This window comes from Oculina patagonica, chromosome 14 (genome assembly GCF_052425735.1).
Source record: "Oculina patagonica isolate OP01 chromosome 14, crgOcupat, whole genome shotgun sequence".
NCBI classification, from domain to species: Eukaryota; Metazoa; Cnidaria; class Anthozoa; order Scleractinia; family Oculinidae; genus Oculina; species Oculina patagonica.
The window spans coordinates 23,271,077-23,297,441 of NC_135771.1; the positions used below are offsets into that span (position 1 = coordinate 23,271,077).

Genomic DNA, 26,365 nt, shown 5'->3' on the forward strand with positions numbered 1-26,365 from the left:
TAGGTGGTAAGCGATCTGTCGTGACCGTGTACTTTGCGGTAATTGTGGTGTTGCAAATGTCACGGCGTGAGTAAATGAAGAAGACCAGATAATCTGGACATTTATGGAAGATGATCATGCGGTGCGAATATCTAATACGTAACTAATAATAGGGAAAACAAGGGTGAGAAAGAATGGCGGCATGTGCGTGAGTCATCTCGTTACAAATTGTTTGAATCTTCGCTTTCTAAGACTACAAATCGGTGTGGTGTTTCGAATAAGTTGTCTTGCAGACTAATTTAAATATCGTAGCCAGCACAGAGCCCGGTATTAGGTGTAATCGTGGAGCTCGAGGTAGCAATCTACGATCTAGCCGATTGTAAATATGGCGCGAAAGTCGATCGGCGAGAGACATCGTTTTCGCTCTTTTTGTATTCTGACCAAAGCTCCGGCGAGAGAAAATACGAAAGGCGATAAATTAATCGGTTTAGTGGAGTTCCATGCGGTCCGAGACTTACAAATTCACATCCTTCGATGAAATGGTGGGAAGAAGTGAGTTTCCCGCCATCTTGTTCGAAACGCCGCTGCACTTTCTAAGTCGCGCTGCAAATCAAAAAGTTCACACGACTGCATGAGGATATCGACTGTGTGGTAACCGGCGACATAGGAAATGTAAGTCCTCGTGATTGCTTTTAAATGCTTCAGTTCTTAACATTTATTAGTACATTGTGCATGTATCAACTTGCGAAACTGTCTATTCCAAGGTTTCGCATTTATTGATATATTTTTTGTCCATTTAATACACTGCAAAATTTAAAACTTTATAAACAGAAGCTAAATTAAAAAAATTAAATCTTAGAGACCAAATATCGTTTGCTCAGCTTAGCCTCCTCAGGCTGTGGCTCTGTGAGAATTCTTTCTCCAGGTGTTTCATTGAACATTTGTTTCATTGGGAACTTAAATTCAGGCTTAAAACATTAAAATAATAATTTAAATATTTTGAACCAAGTATCGTTTGGCTTTATCCCTGAACATTAATTTTAATCTTGGACAGCATTTATTGTTTGGCTTTATCCGTGAAGCAGCAGAGCAGCTTAGTCTTTTTAGGCTGTTTCTCTGTGAGAATTCTTCCTCCAGGTGTTTCATTGGGAACTAAAATTAAAAATTTAGGCTTAAATGCATTGAACATTAATTTTAATCTTTGACAGCAGATATTGCTTGGCTTTATCCCTGAAGCAGCAGAGCAGCTTAGCCTTTTTAGGCTGTTTCTCTGTGAGAATTCTTCCTCCGGGTGTTTCATTGGGAACTAAAATTAAAAATTTAGGCTTAAACACATTGAACATTAATTTAAATCTTTGACAGCAAATATTGTTTGGCTTTTAATATCCCTGAAGCAGCAGAGCAGCTTAGCCTTTTTAGGCTGTGACTCTGTGAGAATTCTTTTTTCAGGTGTTTCATTGGGAACTTCAATTGACAGGCTTAAAAAAAATTAAAAACATTTATTTAAATATTTAAGAGCGAATTTTTTTGTAGACCGCGTGAAAACAAAAATATGCGGTACAAACTTCCAAAGTCATCTACCTTCATTTTTGGCTCAGAGATACCTTATGGTAAGTCGATAAACGTGGTGTATTTTTTTCGTTTAAATCTATTTTAATTTTCGAGAAAATATTCAGACACTGTAACGAGTGCCCGGCGACATAAAATGGCCGAAACAAGAGCGACGAACATGGTCACAAGAACTTAGCTCATCAAAAGCGTAAATTGAAGATGACCTTTCTCAAGTTTGTATATTTGTACAGGAGGCATTGACGAATGTTATGAGTCTAAAATAAGGATAATCAACTGAACTATGAAATCCAGGCAGGCGTTTAAAAATCGCCATTTTCTCATTGTTTACAGATTTCATTTTGGAGACGTTTTTCACGAAGTACTTTTGCTATGCGGTATAACTCGGATTCGCCTGAAACTTTGGCTTAGATAAGTAGAAATGATGTACTTTTTAATTATATAAAAATTTGCTCTGGGCTTTTGATTTTATCCAAGAAATAGACCGTCCTACTTCGAAGAAATCGCTCGACAGTGACTTATGTAAACAAAGCAAATAATCGAATTACGCAGTACACTTTCTCTTAATATAGCCAAAATTCGAACACAATCTTATCATTTAGCTACACACGAGTTTATTTATTAATATTTTACTCTTACCTTGCAAAAGCAGTGGTAAAACATTGTTTTTCCCCATTCCTGACATTCTTTTGTCGGCAAATTGCACGGGCAAGCGGCTATGTTGCTTATGATACAATCAGTCGATATTAGCAAAGGCCCTCGTAAACATGGTATTTCTTGACAATTTTAACCACATTTCAGGTTCCATACAGCCATTCGTGCAAGGGATTTGATAACACGATGAACAGATTCACTTAACGACGTTTTAAGCCTCAAATGAGATGTTGTGAAATTCAAAGAACGGTTACATGTCATTGCTCGTGAACCCTCGTATTTGTCACGCAATGAGTCACGAACTCCCGGGGGGTGGGTGGGTACTTTACAGGGGGATCCCTTCAAAGTCTGCATTTTTCAACTGCCATTTAGATACAGTCGACTCCCGATAACTCGAATTCACGTTTTAAAAGTTTTCTCATGCTCTCTTGTTCGTCCACATGTGCAACCTCTCACTCGGTCATAAAAAAGCCGCTTTTTGAACTCCATTTTCCCTTTTATTTATTCAATACAAAATAATCAAGATGTACAGACTTGAAAAAGCACTGCATCTAGCACCAACGGTACGGTAATTTCTACAGGCTTTTTATTCCTGTTAAAATTATAATACTATTATACGGAACCCCATCTGGGCGTGGTAAAAGATTTTTAATTTGACCCCGGAGCCGGATACCATTTCTATGTCTTATCAATGATCTGAAGACTGCCAACAAATCACGAGAGTATGTTTTACTTTGAGTGCAGCTCAAAACGGAACCTTTTTGGTTAAACTGACAGGCAGCCTGCCATGTCCTGAACACCCTATATGTGTGACCAAAATCCGTAACTTACCCATAATATGGGAGTTCACCCTTCCCGCTTCCAATACACAGAGGAGTCTGTCATAAACGTTTTTACTTTTATTCATTTTACTTTGGGGGGGGGGGGTGATCAACTTATCAGTACGAGATAACTAGGAAGGTCCCGCACACTTTTAACGGGATCGCGATAATGTTCGACTGCATTCACATAGGCCTGCATAGCAGGCGTCGGAAAGGGGGGTGGGGGGGAGGGGGGAGCTGGGAAGAGGGGAGAGAAAGAGGGAAAAAAACGTAGGGGGTTCTTAAGGCAGGCGTTCCCTCTTCCCCGTCTTTTTCCCTCCCCTTTTTACGCCTGCCGCGCAGGCTAGCATTCACTCGAATGCGGTGCTGTTTCAGCATATTATTACGTCAGGAAAACGTTACATAATCGACATTTGTTATCAGACGGCGCTAAGCTCGATTTTATATATATCCGTCACCACCGTTGCCAGAATTTATCAGACTAAAACAGAGAAAAAGAACAAATCACACTGTGTTAGGTTTCTCCTTTTTAAACTTAATAATATCGCATTTTATATAGCCACAATATTAAACGGACTGAGAACTGACTTACAATAAACCCCTTCTAGCTCGAATTCGATGACGATAACGCTCATTCATGAACATAGCGCACTCGAGGCGTCACAGTTTCTATCCTTCGAAGCTTCACTTATTGGGTAATTTACGATTCCGATTATAATTACATAGTTTCTGGAGGAAGAAAGTGGCATTTAAATTTTGAAAGAGTTTGGTCTTAAATATAATATTCATGAAAAATTGGAATTCCGGACAATCGGAAATCTGGATAATCGAGGTTCGACTGTACTTTCTATAGAAAATTAACAAAAATCGCAGACTTACCAGACCCAGCAGGGACAAATATGCCCGTACGTCGAAAGATCGTTCTCAAAAGCGCTTTGTTGATTTCCGGGGGGGACTCGCCTATGAAAGTGACGGGGGTATAAATTTTTGATATTTGGTCTCACTTAGGGTCTTCCGCGAAAAAATAGCAATATTTTCAGCCAAAATGGTCTCGTTCAGGGTTATACACGCAGAAATATACAAATAGCAATTCTATTTTTAGTTTTTTGGAGGCGTCTAGGGGTCAAGAAAAGCTAGAGCCACACCCAGATTGTTCTCTTTTAGGGGTTCTTTTCAAAATTTCTGACGAGCATCCCCGTCCGTTTCATACAGTCCCCCCGGGTGTTGATTCCGCGGTCAGACTTGCGTGATTTCCCTTTTTTGGCATGCCTCAATAATTCTGCGGGAACGCGGCACCGTTGCGAACCTCTTCTCCATCCATTGCCCAGAGAAAACCGATGAGCTGGGCAGATAGTAATGTCCGAAATATTCAAAGGTACATTGAAGATTGATGCCGCGCTAAAATGATATGAACGCAGAGGGAGTATAACAGAATTTCTTTCCGCAGCTCGACTTCGCATATCTTGGAGGCAGTATCCCCCAACTAATCTTTGAAAAGAGTAATTGATTTCCATTCTATACTCTGTAAAATTCTCTACTTATTAAAAGCACGAATCAACAAAATTAATTATCAGTTCTTGTTTGCTTTGGAAACTATGGCGCGACGCTCATTATATTGTTAGAGCTGCACCTAATCTAGTTTATTTTTCCTTTCTGATTTTTAAATAGAATCTCTGATATTTAAAAATGCTATTTCCACTTTGTTAAAACAAAAAATATGTGACCCCTTTCTTTAATCCGTGCCAGACCTTGACGTTAAAACCCCTCCCCAAAATAAAACCAAAAAATAAAAAAATAAAAGCTACTTCGAAAAAACAAAACAACCAAAAATACAGCTGCAGTACTCCGTTAAAAATGCAACAACAACGGCAACAGTTACTCAGTGACCTTCCCCGTTTCAGGTTTAATAATTTTTTTTCTATAGTATCTTTATGTGTGTTTTTTTTTAACGTGAAAACGTACTTTCATCTACATATGCCGTGACTTTTTTGAAAGGGTTTTTAGACTTTTTATTACCCCGTTTATGTGCCATTACGTTTATATTAAGCCCCACCAAAACCACGTACGAAGTTGTATAAATCCAAGGATTATAACCGAAAGTTTACGGTATTTCTCAAAGTACATAGCCCACCAAATTTAATTCAATGGGTAACCTCCCCTCAAGTGACATATCATTGCGTGACAGATGTCAAGCCGCCATTTTCGCTCTAGTTGATCTTCTGCAAAAACAACGGCCAAAACGCGGTTTTTAATCTGTGAAGCAAGTTTCTTCTATGAATTGGCCGTTTTCACTAAATGTGGTTGGAACTGTGAAGACCGGAATGCGGTGGCAAAGTTCTGGCAAAGTTATTGCTGATTTGAAATTCTCGGGAATTCTGAATACTGTGATTTGGTAAACACCGTTCGAGTGCTGGTAACGTATTTGAAACAAAAGTAGGATACAAAGCAATCTTCAACGAATTGTTACGCCAGGTAAGCTAAATATTGAGTTTTGGATCAAATAGGGTGTTTACTAATAAGATTTTGTCGGAATTTTGGCTTTGAGAAGGGAAAGCGTAATTCGAGCCTTATTCGATTATTTGCGGTTGTTGACAAGTCGGTGTTGTGATTTCGTCCAAATTAAAAGGGGAAGTTCTTCGTAGCAATTAAAAGCCCAAGGCTGATTTTTATACCATTAAAAAGAACATCATTTCCGCTTATTAAAACCCAAGTCTTAAGTGATTCTGAGTTATACCGCATAGGAAAAGAGTTCTTTGAAAAAATGCTCCAAAATGAGATTTTTAAGCAATCAAATTTTTGTAATTTTTAAACAGGCTCTAAATATTCAAATCGATCTTTGCAATACTGTTCTTAGACTCAAATCATTTGTAAATGCCTCCTTAACAAATACACAAAATCGAGAGAAGTCTGCTTTATTTTGCGCTTGTGAGCAGCATCATTCTTATGCTCTTAATCGTGGTATGAAATTCGACCATTTCATGGCAGTCGGCAGGCGTGACAGTTTTTATTTTTTTTCTGCCAAACAAAGATAGCTCTTAAAGAAAAAATCATAGCACGTTGATCGACTCACCATAAGGTATCTCTGAAAAAAAATTGAGGGTAGGCTTGTTTAAAATTTTGTACCACCTCTCACTCGGTCACGGGAAAAATTCGCTCTTAAATATTTAAATCTTTTAAACCAAATATTGTTTGGCTTTATCCGTGAAGCAGCAGAGCAGCTTAGCCTTTTAGGCTGTGGCTCTGTGGGAATTCTTTCTCCGGGTGTTTCATTGGGAACTTAGGCTTAAAAAATAGACATTTAGAATTAAAATCTTTCATCTATCTCAAGTTGATTATCTCAATCATCAAGTTGAGTATTTAAACATGTTACATTTCAGTGTTTTGTTCCGGTTCTCTCGAGCTTCATCGTGTTTAGCCAAAAAGAAACGTTTTGCGAGTGAAAAGCCGTCATGCCTCCGGTATCTACAGTGGTATACTAGTGTGTTGTTTTGAGTCTTTTGTTTACATGGGTAATTTCGTATCAAGAAATGGGTCGAAAATTCGAAAACAATAGGTATTGTTAAGGTGTTTTGAGATGGCCATATTAGGTAGTCCCATGGTCGGCGTAAACAACAACCTGCTAATGCACGAGGGAGATTCAAAATTCCCGATTACTACACTCGCGGCAAATTCAAATCTTCGGCGAAAGCCGAGTTATGACTAATTTTCCCGGCGGAGAGGGCAAGAGTTAAATTTGACATGACGCAAACAGTGCCGCTGGGCTAGGCGGTCTGGGCCTTGACTCGGATGACGCAGCGAACGTACCTGTGGTCGAGAAAGCAGCTTTTTTCGCCCGAAAACACGGGTAAACGCATAACAAATAAAATAATAATAATAAAATAAATAAATGGGAATTTACAGTGGGATCTTCCACAAGGTGGCTCTTCTTGATCCCACTAATTCCAGATCGAATTGGAATTTGGAAATGTTGGTTTTTGTGGAGGGAGGAAAACCGGAGAACCTGGAGAAAAACCCTCGGAGCAAGGACGAGAACCAACAACAAACTCAACCCACATATGGCGCCGGGCCGGAATCGAACCCGAGCCACATTGGTGGGAGGTGAGCGCTTTTACCACTGCGCCATCCCTGCTCCCCATGCATTTAAATCTCGCGCTGCATAAATAGCTTTCTAAAAAGATACTGCGTGCTTGCAAGTGCTTTTTGCAAGCCCGACTGTAAGTCTAAAGCCGCCAAATCACGCACCGCATATATTCGATTCCTTAATTACATAAAAACCATTCAAGTTGCACAATTAGAATATAATCAAGATTATACTGTTTTTGAAGTAACGTAAATTTTAAACGAGTGTTTTGACGACAATAGAGCTTCATGCATAATAATAATAATAATAATATCAAAGTTTGCAAACCGCTGTAATTTGAATCCTTTGGTCCATGAGCTCCTTTGGACAACAAAATCGCCAGAGTCCACTGCTTGATGCACAGATGGGTGGTTCTGCTCGAGGGCTAACATGTCGCACAAACACACAGGAAGGTACCGTGCGTAATTAGTACGATCATAAGCAAACATCCACGGTAACATCTCTTTGACACACACAAGGTGTAAGCGCCAAATTCCTTCTCTCGTTGCCCGTATGAAGCGCAGTAGCAGGGTGACCATTTCAATGTAAGACTGCCAGAACTTTCCCATCTTGCCACTTGATGACCTGTTGAAATCTTCAAAGCTTTGTAGGAGATCTTTAAGCTCTGGATTACCAGTAAGTGCTTGAATGTTGACAGATGTTGGGCCCTCTCTTACATTCTGTCGTGCTGCCTCTACAGCCTCTAGCTGGCGGGTAATGCTGCTGCGTTGAGATTCTCTGTTACACTGCATGAAGGCTTGCCAGTTGAGACGCATCAAGGCCTCGAGGACAACCTTGTGTATGCGAAGTGCACGGTTGTAGTGTTTCCCTTCTAACACGCCATTCAGTGACCCACTTCCAATTATTCTGGACTCTGTCAGAAGATCACGCAGCCCAGCGTCCCCGAAACGTTTTCCTATGACCGCAAGAAACACACAGGCAACATGGAAGTCTCCCATCATAAGCACTACGCTTTTGAACTCTTGTTGTTGCTTCCATACGACTTCTAAAGCTTTTGCGTAGATTGCTTGATCTAACACAATTACTGTATCATCAAGGCCAAGACGGTTTGCCATAGTAACAGACTTTTTGAGCAAAGTGTAGACTGTGGAAAGCTCGGTTGGCGACGCATCTATTAGCTGACAATAACCAACAACACTTTTACAGGGGACATCATTTCTGTTGACCACCATGTTGAACCCACTCCATCCCGGGACAGACTGCTGACTCTCTACTGTTGCGTCAGTAGTATCACCATCTTCATTCAAAGGAAGCCTTGAAAGAAACCATGCAAAATCTTTCACCTTTGCAGAACAGTGAGCATCTGCATTTTCTTTTACGAAATCAACAACTTGTTCTTCGTATGTTCCTGGACCACATCGTCTTCCTGCATTGTACTGATGAACCTAAACTAAAGTAAGAGCATATTATATTTGCTATCTAGCCAACCAATACTTGTACTTCACCAATGCTGTTTTTTACAAACTACAAACTCTCTTTTCATAATAGTCAATCAAACAAAAAAATGAAACGAAAAATTACAATGTAATGTATTGTATCTTAAATGAAATAATTATAGTTTACTATGCGGAAAATTACCTGGCTTGGCACACTTTGTAGTGTGCGCCTTCCTCTCCGTCTGTCCTGTCTTTCTAGTGAAGGTGGTGGTTCACACCAGGCGACTTGTCGCTGAACTATTATTCCATTTGTGCAATGGGTTGTTCCTTTGCCAGACAGAGTCTCCTCAAGGAGATCAATATTGTCCCAGCAGAACATGCTGAACAAATTTGGCCGAACACTGCTTGGTAGTACCACCCCTTGGACCTCAGCCTCCATCTGCTTCTCTGCCAGTCCCGTCTCGATGGAAAGTACCTGCTCATATGAAATGCCATGTCCAAAACGATTGAGCAAAGTTATTACCTCTTTACATCCGGTGAGATTCTTAACAGTTATTGGCAATGCTACATGTTTGGGTGTTTTTTGTCTCCCTTTGGAAACGTTGTAGATTAGGTCTTGGCCTAATGAGAGGATCAGACGATGAACAGCGGGATCATTTATGGTCACTTTCTCATTGTTCTCTATTGGCTGAGTATCTTTGTCTTCAGTTAAAATCCAAGCAAGGAGATTGTAGAGGACATGTGGGAGAACTACACTATCTTGCGTGAGGTCAAGGTCAGTTGCACAGGGAGGCCACGGCATTTTGATATCATGATTGATAAGGGCAGTACGGATGGTCTTTGCGCAGTGATAAACGTGGTGAACAGCTTCCTCATCTTCTTTGTCTCGACATATCTCTTCTTCAAAGCTTCGCTGGTATCCACACTCAACTACCTGCCCTTTGGGTACTTCGTCATAATACAACAACTCCGTCTCAGAACGATGTCTTGGATGCCAAAAGCCCACCTTCTCACCAAACGATTTTATTAAACGACCTTTCAACTTTTCAGTGCGGTATTCTGGTCTAAATATGCCTCTACATGAGAGCAGTTCTACATATCTATCTCTGAGCGAAGACATCTTAACCACTTCGAATTCTTTAAACAGTTTATTTTCCAACTCATTCTTGAGTTCTTGAAATGCTTCCTCAAATATCTCATTTTCAATCTCATCACTTTCCTCCTTGCTCGCTTCTGAAATCTTCACGTTTGTATATTTTCGATAGCATGACCTGTGATAGCAAACTTCTATCGCAATCAAATCTCGATCATGTAATTCCAGCACAATTCTCTGATCGCCCCTAATTTTTGCCGCGTTTAAAAGAGATTCTCCAGCAGTTCGTGTCTGGCACATTGTCAGGCTCTCCTTCCTTCTCCTATTTTTTGAGTCTACCTTTTCATCCTGACAGATTATACATCTTTTAATGTCCGTTAATTGAAGGGCAGAACGTGTCAGAGGAGTTTCTTTTTGCACCTCCGAAATGTCTTCTTCTTCGGATACCTCCTCTAATTTTCGCTTTTTAACAACTCGCTGGAGGTGAGATTTTGCCGTATACATTTGATAACACACACGATGATACCCACCAAAAGGACCAACATCCCACTTTTCTTGCATACTTTCATAGATTGAATCTTTTCGCAGAAAGGCTGACTCTTTGAACGTCTGCCAACTTATTTCAGTAAAAGATGTGATTGTGCCTTTGATGCCTTCTGTGTGACACAAGCATGATTTGCATGTACTGTTGGGCTGTGGTCTAGGATTCAAGCTGAATGCCATTGTTATTCTATGTTGAAAATACAAAGCGACTACAGCTTTTTTTTCGAGGTTCGGAAAGGTAAACAGAATTCCATTGATCGCTACCTTTAAATTAGGGAAAGAAAAAAGAAAAATCCTAATAATTAGGTAAAATCATTTGAAAATGATGTATCACTAACCTAATTTTTCATCGATAGCAAGTTGGTACCTTTGGTACCTTTGGACCGACTTTGCCAGATCAGGTTGCCTTATAGCGTCTTCAACCAACACGAGGAACTCACTTTGTGCATATATTACTTTCATCCTCTGGATTGGCTCTATCAACCATTCGAGGTAGTGAAATAAAATGCGGCCATTTTCTTTTATCAGATTATAAAGACACATAAATTAAAAGAAGATTTCATTCATTTTATGAAATTACTACACTCGATGCACCGCATTTTATTTCACTACCTCGAATGGTTGATAGAGCCCTCGTCTGAGGCTTGGGTTCTAACTACGCCCTACTGGATGTGGGGACTTGGCTATTATCTTTACTAGAGTATTAAGACATAGAAACAGAGTATAATCAGTCTATAAAAATGAATGACCAGCGTGATATACGTTGACTAAAACTTCTGGTCTTTCCTAGAATCCATGGATGAAATCATCTACACAATAGTCTGTTCGTCGTTACGCTCAATTGCTAAGTGTGTTATGACTTTTAACTTGGCCTTGCCAAAACAGTGATAATTAACCAGGCTATTTATTGACTGTTTCCTCCTTATCTTTTGTCTAGAGGCGACACAAAGACAGCTAAGCGACAAAACGCTTTTAATCTTAAGTTTACGACCAAACTCTGAGAAAGGTATGTGTTTGACGACAATAGAGCTTCATGCATAATAATAATAATATCAAAGTTTGCAAACCGCTGTAATTTGCATTCCTTTGGTTTTTCTTTTTTCGAATTATATCAAATTTGAGGGTGCTTTACGATTGTAAGCAAGAATGTTTTACAAAATGATAAAAAGCTAACGATGTAATCAATGTTATTTCTCTGGCAGTGCCTTTTCGATGGCAGATTTTAGTACCAAAACTATACAGTGTGCCTCGGGCAAATTACACCAAAATAGTGACCAACTAATTACAGCCGGTTCAGTTGTTGTTCAGGCAGAGTTTAGTCTTCTAAGGATAGAAGATATTTGAATCTAGAAAGAGCTATGAATATAGAAATTGGACTTGATGGATGTGCTTAAAGCTGAGTCTGAGTTTGATTGCATTCGCGAGGTTTAAATCGTTATAGAATATTCTCGTGGATAGCTTTTTCATACAAAGAGCTATTCTTCATCGGAGTACAAAGAATATATATGACGACGGTACGTCTGAATTAACCTCGCTGCTTTGCATCGAGTGTAGTAATTTCATAAAATGAATGAAATCTTCTTTTAATTTATGTGTCTTTATAAACTGATAAAAGAAAATGGCCGCATTTTATTTCACTACCTCGAATGGTTGATAGAGCCCTCGCCTGAGGCTTGGGTTCTAACTACGCCCTACTGGATGTGGGGACTTGGCTATTATCTTTACTAGATGATTAAGACATAGAAACAGAGTATAATCAGTCTATAAAAATGAATGACCAGCGTGATATACGTTGACTAAAACTTCTGGTCTTTCCTAGAATCCATGGATGAAATCATCTACACAATAGTCTGTTCGTCGTTACGCTCAATTGCTAAGTGTGTTATGACTTTTAACTTGGCCTTGCCAAAACAGTGATAATTAACCAGGCTATTTATTGACTGTTTCCTCCTTATCTTTTGTCTAGAGGCGACACAAAGACAGCTAAGCGACAAAACGCTTTTAATCTTAAGTTCACGACCAAAACTCTGAGAAAGGTATGTAGACTTTTGGAAGCGGATGATTAAGTAATCATTTTTGAATTGTGATTTTTTTTAACAAACGCCTATCTTAATTTCTCATACGCGGTGCGTGGATTCGAACTTTGATAAGTTTTTAATTTTTTCAGTTGTTGGTTCGTTTTCTATAGAGATCTATAGATAGTGCAAACGTAAATCTTTTGGCTGAAACGTTAAGCTGTTTAAGTATTAAAACTACAGATTGCACACCGCAAGACAGTTTGGAACGTCAACAAGAAACTGATGAGTGAATTCGAAAGAATGTCGCGAGTGAACGCATTTTTAAATTTTTAACGTGACGCTCAGTTTGGAACTGAAATGACGACGAACGACAAGAAAGCCGCCGTGAAATTACGACAGCGACAAAGATAATTTAAGCAAAGTAAACAGCGACATTGGCATTTTTTAAACTAGACATAAGTGATTGGTATTGTTATGCTCTAGAAAAAGCTAAATATTTTCAAGTGTTTTCACACAGTATGACAGGTTTGTTTGCCTTTCAAAAGGCAATAATGTACGTTGCGAACTGGCTGCAACTGAGACACCATTATAGACATAGGCGTACGGGCACCTTCGGACCTGGGGGGGGGCGGAGACCTTGTTGCCCGAAAAAAAAAATGGCATGGGTTGAAAGCCGAATAAACAGGCATACGAAATGGACAACAGAACGTGCGTTAAATTAATCTCGTGACGTTGCCCAAAGATGTCAATGCACTGAATCCTTTTTCTTCGGAAATTTTTTTTATTCACGTAAGTTCAGCAAAAATGAAAGTATTTTTAGGAGGCAATTTACATTGTTTTCCCCCACTTGAAAGTTATTTAAAATGCGTGAAACATTTAGAAGATGAACGGGTTGAAACATATTGTTGAAAGTTTTGAGCTCACTTGAGTCAAAAGCATTAGCTTCCTTACATTTGTAACCGTATCGCAGCTTTGTTTTTGGGTCCACCGCTCGCAAACGTTCAAACTATGGAAAAGCTGATTGCAGCTGAATCGTGCAGAATTTGCGAGAAAATCGAATATGATTATAGCAATTTGCAAGATGAAACGAAAGCAGATTAATGAGAAATTTGGACTTTTGAACTACAAAGTTCGGTATATTTCCAATATTTTTTTCTGTTGATATAATTCGTTTTGATTGTAATTTTGAGGTTTGTCTGCTTATTTTTTTTTCTCTGGCTTGTTGCCCGAATTCTTAGCGTTTTGCCCGAAAAATTTTGGCACTGGGGGGGCTGCAGCCCCCCTCGCCCCCCCCCCCCCCCCCGCCTCGTACGCCTATGATTATAGATGTTTATCTTCTTTTAAAAAAAAAAAACTGAACAATACATAGACCTCAAAGATTTATTATATTATGTCCGCTGAGCTAATGCAAAAGAAACACTCGGCGTCAAAACTACTTCCAGGTAGCAACCTCTTCAACTTCAATTGTATTTTTGCAGCAACTGTTTTAACTGTGCCTGGAGCAAGTTAAACAGCTCTTATGCGTAATTCAGAATGCTGCACAAATTGATTGTTTGGTTGTTTTAAGACGAAAAACGTTTAATTAAATAAGAATAATTTCATCAAAAAATGCATAAAATGGAACAAATTTTATCGAAAGGAACCCCTAACTATAAACATGTCTACTGCCAGTTTCTAGAATCAACGGATGAAATCCCATACACAATGACATTATTTACTACCACGTTAGTAAGTATGTAATGGCGTTCTATTTTGGAATTGTCTTGAATGATAAATTATTAATTTTATTATTTCTTTGTTTTCTTTCAATTATGCCGCGTCCCCTACTTAAGAAGCTGGCTCAAAGAACTTGCTTCATTTCGCACTAAATCTCGGAGAGGTAAGTACATTTTTTGACGCGCCCTACCGTAAGTTTTCGTACATGATTTGAAATTTTTTCTTTTCAGTAGCCAGTTGACTGTGCTGCGTTTCTAGAGCAGAATCTTAAGCGAAGTACTTTCAAACTTTGGTGAGTTGTACAGTTAAGTTAGCAGTTAAGTTAGTCTTGAATTCTTTCGCAGCCGAAAGTGCAACCGCAAATCTGTTTCTTAAAAGTTAGGATTTTAATACAGAAAAACATTATTTTGCACATCGCCAATGCCTTTTTGGAGCGTCAACAAGAAAAGAAAATTTCTCAAGGTCAGTACAGTATAAACTAATCTTGTCCAGTGCCTACGATATTAGCGAGCAAAAACCTAGCTAGGCGACTGGATAATCGTGGTTAAACAGGAGTGCTTTGTTCAATTCGTGATTGATCAGGACGCCCAGCCATGATTGTTAACGTCGATAAATGAAAATAGTTTTTCAGCGTTGTTCTTTCCAATTCATTGTTTTTAAGTCCAGTCCGGTTTATAACGGTTTAGGCAAGGACTGAAAGTTTGTTGTCGAGAATTGGGAGTCTTGACTCTCATGTTACCTGCGAAATAAGCTGTGCATATACGAGTCATTTTAAGGTCGAAAGTAAAACAAACACATTATTTTATTTACATATGTACTGTACTACTTTTTTACAAAGTGCTATCTTGAAATTTTGACTCTATTTTCCACTGCTTTCCCCTCGTCTTTCTATGCACAGGCCGGATTGAGCTTCGACTCATTGACCTGTTTTAAAAAGCTAAATGTGGTTCAAGTAATTTGCATGTGTTATTGATCCGACCCTGACAATAATTGGCGCAAAAAGCACGCAACTTGTTAACTGTGAAAATTGAACAATTTTAAACAATATTGAACTGGAAGGCAGATTGCAGAATTTAAGTTTCATCGTCAATTCGAGCTTCTACAAAATCCCGAGATACGGCTTTTAGAAAAAAAATATATTTGAAGATACTTTACATTACCCCTTCAAGTTAGTTAAGCTTGGTATTTACGGGGCGTCCTTCTATGCCTTGGAAAATTATTAGACGTGAACTAATCCTGTGGGTGATATGATAATTTTCTTGATATTATTTACAATTACACGTCGGATAAGCAAAGCTTGTGGATATTTTTTGAATATAAAGATCAGCGATAATAAAATACAACGTTTCGACATCTTCGTGATGTCATTGTCAAGTGAAAGATTAGATTAGTTCCTGCTTTGTAAATAGATCTACGATTATGTACAAAAGACGACAAATGAAAATAAACAAGAAAACGTGACTTTTGGAAACAATGCCAATAAACAAACAATTTTGCTCGGATTGAGTCTCACTGGAAGTTAAGACTTGGTTGAATATCTCTAAGTTTGAGTGTGTTACGTAACTATTTTGTTCCCGCGTTTTGCGATGAAAGTCATTTTTAGCGTCTGAAACTTTATCGCAAATTAAGATGCCGTTGCGCTCTTTGAAACCCGTTTCTTTGAGGATAAGAGTAAAATTCTATCTGAATGAGAATTTTGTTCTTACAAGGACACAATTTAGCGCCGGAAGATGTTTTGTTTCGTAACTGAATAAGCCGTCGTGCTTCCTAAACTCATCCCATGGCCAAATGGTCGGTTTTGCAAATAATTTTTGGTTATTGTCGTCTTAGTTAATCCGCTGGTTTCCTCAGTGAATGTTGTCCGTTTGCATCCTTGTTTTCCGGCATTTTCGACTGTATACGTACTGTGGTATATTTAGTTAAAAAAATTCCTGTATTCTGTCGATCAACCTGGTGGACGTGAACATTTGCTGACAGATCGATATTCGAGTAAATTGATTCCTTAACACATCTCTGGCGAAGAGGCGTCAAGGAATTTCATTCATACGTGTCGAAAAATCTAGACCCCCTGCTAATGTTCTGCAGTAAAAAACTGCAGAACATCGGCAGGGGTCCACGATTTCAAATTCGCAAGAAGCTCGTCATGTGTTATATTTTGTCACTGACCTCATATGGTCAAATGACGTAATAGTGTAATAATAAATATAATTAATATTAATAACATGCTTATTATCCCACAGTCCTGCGAGATATCCATTCAGTACCTCAGACTCTCATCACCGAACAACTTCGACTAAAAATGAAGTACTTTCTTGTCCTTTGTGCCGTTTTCTTCTGCTGGAACTTTGTCTCTGGTAAGGTCGTAGTTAGTCAATTCTGCCATTTTGTGTGTCTTTTTTTAACTTCGGAGAAAAAGCATAAATTTTTCCAAAGCATGAACGTACCTCATTTAAATAAAAACTTAAAGACGACCGTAATCTGTGATCAGTGAATCATCACTACTTTGCTTTTTACCCCCGCGCGGATTTGCAGAGTAGCTTATACTAGTATCTCCGAGCATTTCACAGTACACAGCCCAATGGACAAAAACAAGACCACAACACTGGAAACTCCACACCCTACGCGCCCTTTAGTGAATAACTAAACGACGAGTGAAGAAAATCTCAATGCAATCTCAATTTCCCCAGTCCTTTGGCACTTCGTGAAATCGAGGTTCCACTGTACTTGTCAACAACACATGCGCCTTAACTGAGCTATTTTTTTTCTTTTATTTAAGCTGGCAGCATCGATTGTTACTATTGTACCGGTACGGACGATGAATGCGCAAAGGATAAACTGGTAGCAGACAAAGCTAAATACTTGGTGACATGTTCATTATCAACGGATTGCTGCATTTCGGTCTCATCGGTTCAAAAGTTTGGCAAAATTTCAGTGTGGAAGTCGTGCGTCACGAAATCAAAGTGTGATGCTTACAAAAGGGCCTGTGAACTCATACCAGGACTATGTGCTGTCAACTGCTGTGATACTGACGAATGTAACGCGGGCTCACCTGGATTGTCAAGTGAGAAAAAAATTTCTAACTTTCTTTAGTAGCATAACGCAGTGACTGACTGTTAGGCAAACTCGCAATGTGATTGGCTACGCATGCGCGTAATTTTCGATAGATTGCCTTGGGAGCGCGCAAAACCACAAACCAAAACTATAAATAATAAAACTATAAATAAAATAAATGAACCCTCTCTTTTTTTACATGAGCCTTTCTTCGCACACAACTCCCCACTCAATCTGCAACAGCGTTCAGTTCTTTTTTTATTTCCTCCACAGATTCCAAGTAGCAATCAGGCAATGAAGGACTCATCGGTTTGAATTAATTCAAGAAACTTGATAACAGTTAACAGGTTAACTGGTTAAGGAAAAAACAAGCTAGGACACAAGATACTAGAAACGTGGAAGTAAAATAAAACAAAAAATAAATTCTGTAAGTTAAAGATAATAAAGAAAAGAAGCAATGAACACAAGCCGTTTGTTTGATGTAGTGGGGATAGTTAATACACCGGTACCTCGAATTCCAAAGGAAGATAGGTAGGTAAAGTCTTCGTCGAGTGACCCATACCGTCGGAGCTTATCCGGTTTCTGTAGCATTAAGCGACTAGGAGTAGTTCTACTTCCCCCTGGATTGAATGCTTGTCCATCGCAGGGCCGATTACCCCAGTATTATGTCGCCGATACCCATTTATACACCGGGGAGGAGAGAGGCACTAGCGCACTATGAGAGTAAAGTGTCCTGCCCAAGAACACAAAACAGTGACCCTGGCCAGGGCTCGAACCCAGACCGCTGTATTAGCGGTTTAGCGCGCGAACCATTAGGCCACCGCGTCTTCCACGCGTTTCCTGAAAGAAGCATTAAAAACATCTCGTCTTTTTGTGCTAAATACTGCACATTCGCCACCAGCCTACACTGCTTTTGCGCTATCTTGTTCTGCCTTAAAACGCACAAAAACTATCAGCTCTGACAAGGAGCTCGAGGTTGCTGAAAGAGTTTTGTTGTCAGCCAAGCGAAGAACAATAATGCTACGTCGACAGTCGTTTATTTTTTTCGGCTTAGCGAGCAACCATAAATGAACGTAAAGTAAAAGAGTTCATTTCTTGATATGAACTTTTAGTTCCTTTTTAAAATTGAAAATATATTGTTTATATCGTAAAATTCTCTAGAGACAAGGAGAATATTCATCTTGTTTTCTGACGCCTGCTTCAATAATTTTCTTTATTCCTTTTAACAATCGCTTTCCGCAGCTATTGCGAGTCGTATTGTGTTTTAATTTGAAAAATAAAATTCATAAATATGAAAAACTTGTATAAATTTATTTCGCTCTTTCCACTGATTAAACATCAATTAGTGGGATGCAAACAATCTACCGTAATCTATCTATCAACAAAGAAAAGTTTGGACACTTTATGCTAGATCTACACTGAAAATGAAATTCTCCACGAGTTGTTTTTAAAGGTTTTTTTTTTCGTATATACGGACATGTATCATTGATTGTATCGCCAAAAAATTCAGTCTTTATTAAAATATATATAAAGGATGAGCAGTTCAAAGCACTTTGCAGATACTTTAATATCTTGAAGATTTTTAGAACTTAAAATTTACATATGGGGATTGAAAATGGAATTAAAGTCTTCGCGCTCTTGTAATTATAAAGTGTGCCTGAAAGCCCAAAATACTAAGAGTGCTCCATTCGTATTGAATATTAATTTAAGAATAATTTTCCTGGATTCGAGAGCGCTAATAACACACAAACATCCTTGCATTTTTTTTCGTTTTTAGATTCTTAATTCCGCGAACAAGTTAAAAGAGTAAAATTGTAGACAGTAAAAATTGTAGTCTTGTTTTAAGTTTTTCCAACAATTGTTTTTCTTCGCATTTTCACAAAAGCTATGGCAGCTGATGTAAGCTAAATTAAGCCACGTTTGTTTTTGTCAACATTCCAAAAACAGTAAAATGTTAAGTAAACTCTAATATACCGGTAACGTATATCTTAAAACTCAAATTATAATAATGACCTCTTTATAGTCTTTCAATTAAAAAATGTTTTGACGGGTTCATACACAAGAATAATAATTTAGCTTTTAGCCATTCGCATTGAATATTTGAAACTAAAATACAACCTCCCACAGACCCTAAAGTGTTCAAAACGTGTAGATGAAACTGTTCCCAAATGTAAAGTGAGTGTAGAGAAATAGTTTCTGCGAAAAAATATAATTCGACAGTCCTATTTATAACGATGAATTTATACGGGGGCTTATGTCGAAACTGGCTTCTTGAAAGCCTTTTAATAAAAAACGTCTTGAGGTTTTTATGCATCGGTTATAATTAAGCCAAACCATTCGAATTGAATAATTAAAAGTAGAACACGTATAATTTTCCCGCATGTTTTGTTTGCATGTTTTGAGAGTAGCATTCTTGGCAATTACGGGTAAAAAGAATTGTAGTCTTGTTGTTAGAAGTTTTTTCTTTCGTTTTATCAAATGCTTCCGCAGGTGATGCGAGCAAAGTCATCTTTTTTTTTTTTTAATTTAAGTTTTGATGCGAGCAAAGTCACACTTATTTTGTCAACACTCTAAAGGAATATTAAAATATTAAGGTTGTTTTTTTTTTTTACCGTCCCAGGCATAATTAAGACATTAAACGTGAAAATTGAAACTGTTTTCCTTGTTGTGAGAGCTGTATATTTTTTTTTGATCCGTTCTTAGAAAAAAATCTACTTTCTCTGACAAGAAAAAGGGAAAAATAATTTAACAATTTAAAAGAATAATTACAACGGTTTATCTTTCTGTTTTTCCAAGAAACTGTCCACTCAGTATAACTTAAGGTCGTATTTCGTCAAACTCAACTTATGAATTTTTAACCATAACAGATAAGTAAACATATCAACTTTTTACTAACAGATCCAAGTTATATACCAACGACAAACGTATTAACAAAAACATGTCATTTAATAGACTCAATAGTTTCTTGCGAAAATCGAAGTTAACTTTTATAATTACGCAAAACACTTTGCAATATTAGCTAGTGTTGACATAGCTTGTTGAATTTAATAGCACTTGTAGAGTTTAAGTGCTACCGACTGTAATTTTCGAGAAAAAAATTTCAAAACTGCAAATTCGCATTTCTTCATATTCAGTCAAAAGAAACCCTTTGGTGAACTATTTACGAAAATGACATTTAAAATTTTCAAAGCGTTTTTATATTTGAGAAAATCGGCAAAAGGTGAAATGCCGTTTTCGCGTCCCCGCCGCCATAAAATTTTGTCGAATTTTTGTAGGTATTCAAAACACTCATACGGAAAGAAGGTTGAACGTATGAAATTTATCTTTGGTAGGTATGCAGGGCATCCAATATACTACACAGAAACTTAAAAATATTGCAAAACGATGCAGTTAAACAGATCTTTTTGAAAGCCCGAAAATTGGTATTTTGAGCACTTTGGCAAACACTTGAAACAAGGGTAACTTTGGTGGCAAAAATCGTGTCCTGGTACATCGAAATTTGGAATAAAAAATAGATCGGCGTCAAGTACTATTATGGTACTGTAACATATAAAAAATCCAGCCCGGGCAATTGAAAAACCATCCGTTGAGAGAAGTAAACGCATAGTAAATATTTCATGTATTGACTACAAAAATTGTCACGGTCACGCAACACTAGTAAACACATTTCGATTGGATTTATTCAATGTGTTTTAATTTTGCTCACTTTGGCTACAGTTTATGCTCGAATATAAAATCTATCTATGTTATGTATTATTTACTGTTTTGTATTCATATCAAAATTAATTTTAGAGGAGGGGATAATTGATCTGACCACAAAAATACAAAGGTCAAGTTTCGTGTCATATTTACCGACTTTGCCGCTCACACTGTGTAACTCGCACTGTGAAAGAAATAAAACAATTTAAAGCGAAATGTCTTCACAAAGTAGTCTCGAAGCGTGTCATATTTTATCCTGGTGGTTCTGTTTCATTAAATTACTAACTATTTAACACTGGTAAAAGTTACTTTTAGTTCCGGCTGTATCGATTCTGTAAAGTTTTTCGAATACCTCAGTCTGTGTGTCAACAACATGAATTTTGCAAATACAGTATGTGTTCATAAACAAGATGATCTTATCGACAAGCGTATCCATAGGAGAACATCGAAAAATGAAGTAACTGTGTTCAACTGTTTGTATTTCCTTTTTAAGAGTGCGGGTCCTCGACTTGATATTATACGCCAGAACTGAACTGTCCAGAACTGATACATGTACATGTTTACCAAGAACTGCAAGAACTGGAATTAGATGTCTGTCTGAATGTCTGTTGATTTCCTGTTTAACAATAACAATAAAAAAACACTCTTGGCTATAAAGCAAAAGATACTATACCACCAGCTTACCATACATGTCCAAACACAACAAGTAGCGATTCTCGGCTGGTTGAGCAACTGGAGCAAATACCAAACACATTCGAAAAGGCGATCTCCGCAGCCGTTGTCAGCCGTCGTCACGCTCTCCACTGTTGCAAGGCTGCCTGCCTTTCTCCCGTTTGCAATTTTAACACAAGTTCTCTGCCTTTTTACCGCATTCACAACCAATCTCGACTCACTCTTTTTACCTCCAGACTCTTAAAATCAAATTCGATCCTTTGGAGAGCGGGGAAAGGGGGGGGGGGGGGGCGGAGGGGGTCAAGGTTTATTTTGTCATTGATCTTATTGTCCTACGAAGTGACTGACCAGATTACCTGGAGTAATCTTTACCTTAAGGTTTAAGATGGTACTAATTTTAGCGATTTTTCTGAGCAAGATTTAGCGACAATGTAATTTAGCTATTTTCAGATTTTTTTTAAAAAAAAAAAAAAACAGCAGGCCCTAGAAAAAAAATACCCAGTGTAAACCAGTATTTCATAAAGTAATAGCTTAGATGGAAATAAATGTTCAGTAAAAGAACAGAATCACTAGACGGCATTGTCAGAAAGAACAAAGTTACGATATCCATTTCTTAAAAGAATTTTTGATGTCGACTATGATTAATTTATTTTCCTTTGGGGAGGGGGGAGGGGGGTACCAAAATTTAACGAGTATTAAATTTGACCAAGACTAATTTTAGCGACTACTTAATTTAGCGATTTTCTGTACTCGCTAAAATCACTAAAATTAGAAGCCGTTAAAAATTGCCACCTTGAAGTATGTTGTACTTACAGCAGCCTGGGAACTAGATAAGGGTTGACCCTCAGATACTGAGGTGGACAGGAATTCAGGAAGAGAGGTTTAACTTAAAAAACAACAGCGAAAAAAAACCTTGTAGTAGAGAGAAGAAAAGGACCAACCTTGCAGAAAAAAATTGGTCGGAAATCATTTCCTGTCTCCACTTCTCAGTATTTAAAGGTTTGCCCCTTGCCTTATTTTAGTATATGTGGGACGATTAAATGCAGAGGGCCACACAACGTTAGGAAGACTTTGGCACAATTCTTTGTCAGATCTCACGTAGCTTGGAGATGTGTGTACTAGAACTCACTCGAGGTGTATAAAACAGTAATTTTAAATGCACGGCTAGTACGACGACACTTTGTATTGGACAATTTATTAGCAGTTAGCTTATGTGTACTAAACAGTGGCCGATCCAGACCTTTAGGTAGGTGGGGCCCCCAATCATCCTGACCTGAAATTAGCTCTTGAAGATGATTTTTCTTGGTCCCGTGGGCCTCGGTTTAGCCTAAAAATAATGTGGAGTCCAGGGCCCAATGGCTCCTCCCCTTGATCCGCCACTGCTTTTAATAGTTGCAGACGCAATAGAACACAGAGCATTTTAACTTGGTCCCGCATTCATGCAACTACATTCCTGGACAAGTTCTTGCAACAGGACCACATAAAGAGCCCTTTTCCTCACTTGTGGAACAGAAACAGCTAGTCCAAGTTCATTGCAAAAGAATTGTAGCTGCCACAGTTTTTTTTCTTCGAAAGAGAGTTTGCCTAGACCATTTCCCACACAAGGGCCTGGTTAAAAAAAAAAAAAAAATTATGAAATCGCTAAATTAAATAGTCGCTAAATCTTGCTCAGAAAAATCGCTAAAATTAGTAGCCGCTAAAAATAGCAACCTTAAGGTAACGATTACTTCTGCAATTCTGGTAATCTGGTCAGTCAATTCGTGGGACAATAAGATCAATGACAAAATAAACCTTGACCCCCTACCCCCCCCCCCCCCCGAACACCCGTATATAACATTCCCTAGCCTCCCACGCAGTCGTTCTTAGGGGCGATCGTGTTTCACTCGATCGCCCCTAAGAACAACTGCGTGGGAGGCTATCCCTTTCCCCGCTCTCCAAAGGATCGAAATTGTTTTTAAGAGTCTGGAGGTAAAAAGAGTGAGTCGAGATTGGTTGTGAATGCGGTAAAATGGCAGAGAACTTGTGTTAAAATTGCAAACGGGAGAAAGGCAGGCAGCCTTGCAACAGTGGAGAGCGTGACGACGGCTGACAACGGCTGCGGAGATCGCCTTTTCGAATGTGTTTGGTATTTGCTCCAGTTGCTCAACCAGCCGAGAATCGCTACTTGTTATGTTTGGACATGTATGGTAAGCTGGTGGTATAGTATCTTTTGCTTTATAGCCAAGAGTGTTTTTTTATTGTTATTGTTAAACAGGAAATCAACAGACATTCAGACAGACATCTAATTCCAGTTCTTGCAGTTCTTGGTAAACATGTACATGTATCAGTTCTGGCGTATAATATCAAGTCGAGGACCCGCACTCTTAAAAGGAAATACAAACAGTTGAACACAGTTACTTCATTTTTCGATGTTCTCCTATAGATACGCTTGTCGATGAGATCATCTTGTTTATGAACACATACTGTATTTGCAAAATTCATGTTGTTGACACACAGACTGAGGTATTCGAAAAACTTTACAGAATCGATACAGCCGGAACTAAAAGTAACTTTTACCAGTGTTAAATAGTTAGTAATTTAATGAAACAGAACCACCAGGATAAAATATGACACGCTTCGAGACTACTTTGTGAAGACATTTCGCTTTGAATTGTTTTATTTCTTTCACAGTGCGAGTTACACAGTGCGAGCGGCAAAGTCAGTATTAAAATATGACACGAAACTTGACCTTTGTATTTTTGTGGTCAGATCAATTATCCCCTCCTCTAAAATTAATTTTGATATGAATACAAAACAGTAAATAATACATAACATAGATAGATTTTATATTCGAGCATAAACTGTAGCCAAAGTGAGCAAAATTAAAACACATTGAATAAATCCAATCGAAATGTGTTTACTAGTGTTGCGTGACCGTGACAATTTTTGTAGTCAATACATGAAATATTCACTATGCGTTTACTTCTCTCAACGGGTGGTTTTTCAATTGCCCGGGCTGAATTTTTTATATGTTATAGTACCATAATAGTACTTGACGTCGATCTATTTTTTATTCCAAATTTCGATGTACCAGGACACGATTTTTGCCACCAAAGTTACCCTTGTTTCAAGTGTTTGCCAAAGTGCTCAAAATACCAATTTTCGGGCTTTCAAAAAGATCTGTTTAACTGCATCGTTTTGCAATATTTTTAGGTTTCTGTTGTATAATCAAACCACACGCACAACTTCAAGATACGCACTTTAACCAGCGATTTGCTGAAATAACAAACAACACAGACAAACTAAACTTACAGCGAAAGAAACAAACGGAAAACTAAAACAGAAAGTGAAAAAACAATGGAAAAAATACGAAACTTACAAGATTTGTGCGAACACTTCGGCGACTTTAACATACTGACAACGAAAACTTAAAAAACACCGCAGAAAACGCTAAACAAAACAATAGAAATGGTAGATATAAAAAATGCACACGAAAATATAACACGTAACGTAACCTAAAAATAACTAACAAAGCTAATTACAAGAAAAATATGCGCAACAAAAAACGGAAACAAAGGACTCGACAAATAAAAACGAATAATAAGGGCTCCGTGGCTACATCTGTGTAGTATATTGGATGCCCTGCATACCTGCCAAAGATAAATTTCATACGTTCAACCTTCTTTCCGTACGAGTGTTTTGAATACCTACAAAAATTCGACAAAATTTTATGGCGGCGGGGACGCGAAAACGGCATTTCACCTTTTGCCGATTTTCTCAAATATAAAAACCCTTTGAAAATTTTAAATGTCATTTTCGTAAATAGTTCACCAAAGAGTTTCTTTTGACTGAATATGAAGAAATGCGAATTTGCAGTTTTGAAATTTTTTTCTCGAAAATTACAGTCGGTAGCACTTAATAACTTGTAGTATAAATAGCATTCATAAAACCTGTCAATCGAAATTGACAATATAGCTGACTTGTTCAGACGTGAGTTGAATTTAAGGTCTTCCTGCACGGAAAATGAAAACTTTTTCCTTGTTAAAAGACCAGACGAACAATTTTTTGCAACTCTTTTGAAATCCTTCATTACATGAACAAGATAAGAATGAAAATTTCTCGACAATAAAGAATAATTGTAAATTATTACAGTATTGTTTTCTGTTAGTGACCAAGCAACAGTTTTTTCTTCCGTTTATTAACCAGGTGTTGCAGGTCATTATCGTATTTTGCCGTCTTCCTCCTAGCATTTCAAACTAATGTAACAACGATTAACAAAAACGCCTCGCTTATACACAGAAAAGAGAGTAAACAGAGATTCGAGTTATTGCAAGTGTGAGAAAAAAAAAAGTAAAATTCTTCTCAATTAAAAAGAATGGTAGTCTTGTTTTAATTTTGTCCCAGGCAGAAATTTTCCTTTCCTTTTAAACGAATGCTTTAACAGGTGTTACAACGGTAGGCATATACGATCTTGTCAACAGTCCAAATAAAAATATTAAGAGAACCCAAATATAGAAAACGTTTATACGATAATAAAAACTGTAATTGACGTCCTCTTAGTCATATAATGTGATGAGGGTTTTACGTTTCGCCCCCAAAACAAATAAGTCACTTTAGACATGAGAATTAAAACTGTTTTTCTTGTTATGAAGTTTGCATTATTTTTGCACCTCACGAGCACCTTTTAGTTTTTAAATCTTATAAAACTACAAAGGAATCGTCTTTTCCGCGGTCAAGAAAAAAATTCTCGAAAACTAATAAAAATCATTAATGTTCGCTTTCTGTTTTTACCTAGTAACTGTTTTTGGCTTTTTTTAACAAAAGCAGGTGATGTGAGTCATATTGCATTTCGTCAAAAAAAAGAAGCAAATTATGATTATAATGTTTGATTATGAAACAGAAATACCCATATCATCTTTCTATCTAAAAACTCAGTTATTTCCCAAGATTTAACTTGCTAACAAAACGCGTCGTCCCTCTTTAAAATTCGAATTTCGAAAATTCGAAAATTTGTAAAAGCTCTGAAAATTCCAAACTCAAATTTTAACTTAATT

At 37.8% G+C, this 26,365-nt stretch overlaps 3 protein-coding genes across 3 annotated transcripts in view; 1 reads left to right on the forward strand and 2 right to left on the reverse strand.

Annotated features, from left to right (window-relative positions):
* The window catches only part of LOC144637619 (uncharacterized), a 114,311-nt gene that overhangs the window by 68,696 nt on the left and 19,250 nt on the right, over positions 1-26,365 (reverse strand). The gene's annotated exons all lie outside the window — the stretch shown is intronic.
* LOC144639269 (uncharacterized) lies at positions 6,603-17,428 on the forward strand. The gene is made up of 7 exons (XM_078498568.1): positions 6,603-6,867; positions 11,114-11,182; positions 14,027-14,073; positions 14,144-14,202; positions 16,151-16,264; positions 16,687-16,971; positions 17,235-17,428. The coding sequence occupies exons 1-6, from the start codon at positions 6,810-6,812 to the stop codon at positions 16,727-16,729; spliced, it is 390 nt and encodes a 129-aa protein (XP_078354694.1). The 5' UTR covers positions 6,603-6,809; the 3' UTR covers positions 16,730-16,971; positions 17,235-17,428.
* On the reverse strand, positions 7,332-10,434 carry LOC144639036 (uncharacterized). The gene is made up of 2 exons (XM_078498300.1): positions 8,743-10,434; positions 7,332-8,549 (listed from the first exon to the last, which is right to left on the reverse strand). The coding sequence occupies exons 1-2, from the start codon at positions 10,354-10,356 to the stop codon at positions 7,332-7,334; spliced, it is 2,832 nt and encodes a 943-aa protein (XP_078354426.1). The 5' UTR covers positions 10,357-10,434.

What these genes read in the sequence shown, in the direction of transcription:
- LOC144639269 (XM_078498568.1), top strand. Translation starts at nt 6,810, where the DNA reads ATGACGCAGCGAACGTACCTGTGGTCGAGAAAGCAGCTTTTTTCGCCC. An exon ending in TTTTTCGCCCGAAAACACGG is followed by an intron (nt 6,868 to 11,113) that starts GTAAACGCATAA and finishes TCTTTTGTCTAG; the next exon opens with AGGCGACACAAAGACAGCTA. An exon ending in ACGACCAAACTCTGAGAAAG is followed by an intron (nt 11,183 to 14,026) that starts GTATGTGTTTGA and finishes CCCCTACTTAAG; the next exon opens with AAGCTGGCTCAAAGAACTTG.
- LOC144639036 (XM_078498300.1), bottom strand. Translation starts at nt 10,356, where the DNA reads ATGGCATTCAGCTTGAATCCTAGACCACAGCCCAACAGTACATGCAAA. An exon ending in TACAAAGTGTGCCAAGCCAG is followed by an intron (nt 8,550 to 8,742) that starts GTAATTTTCCGC and finishes ACTTTAGTTTAG; the next exon opens with GTTCATCAGTACAATGCAGG.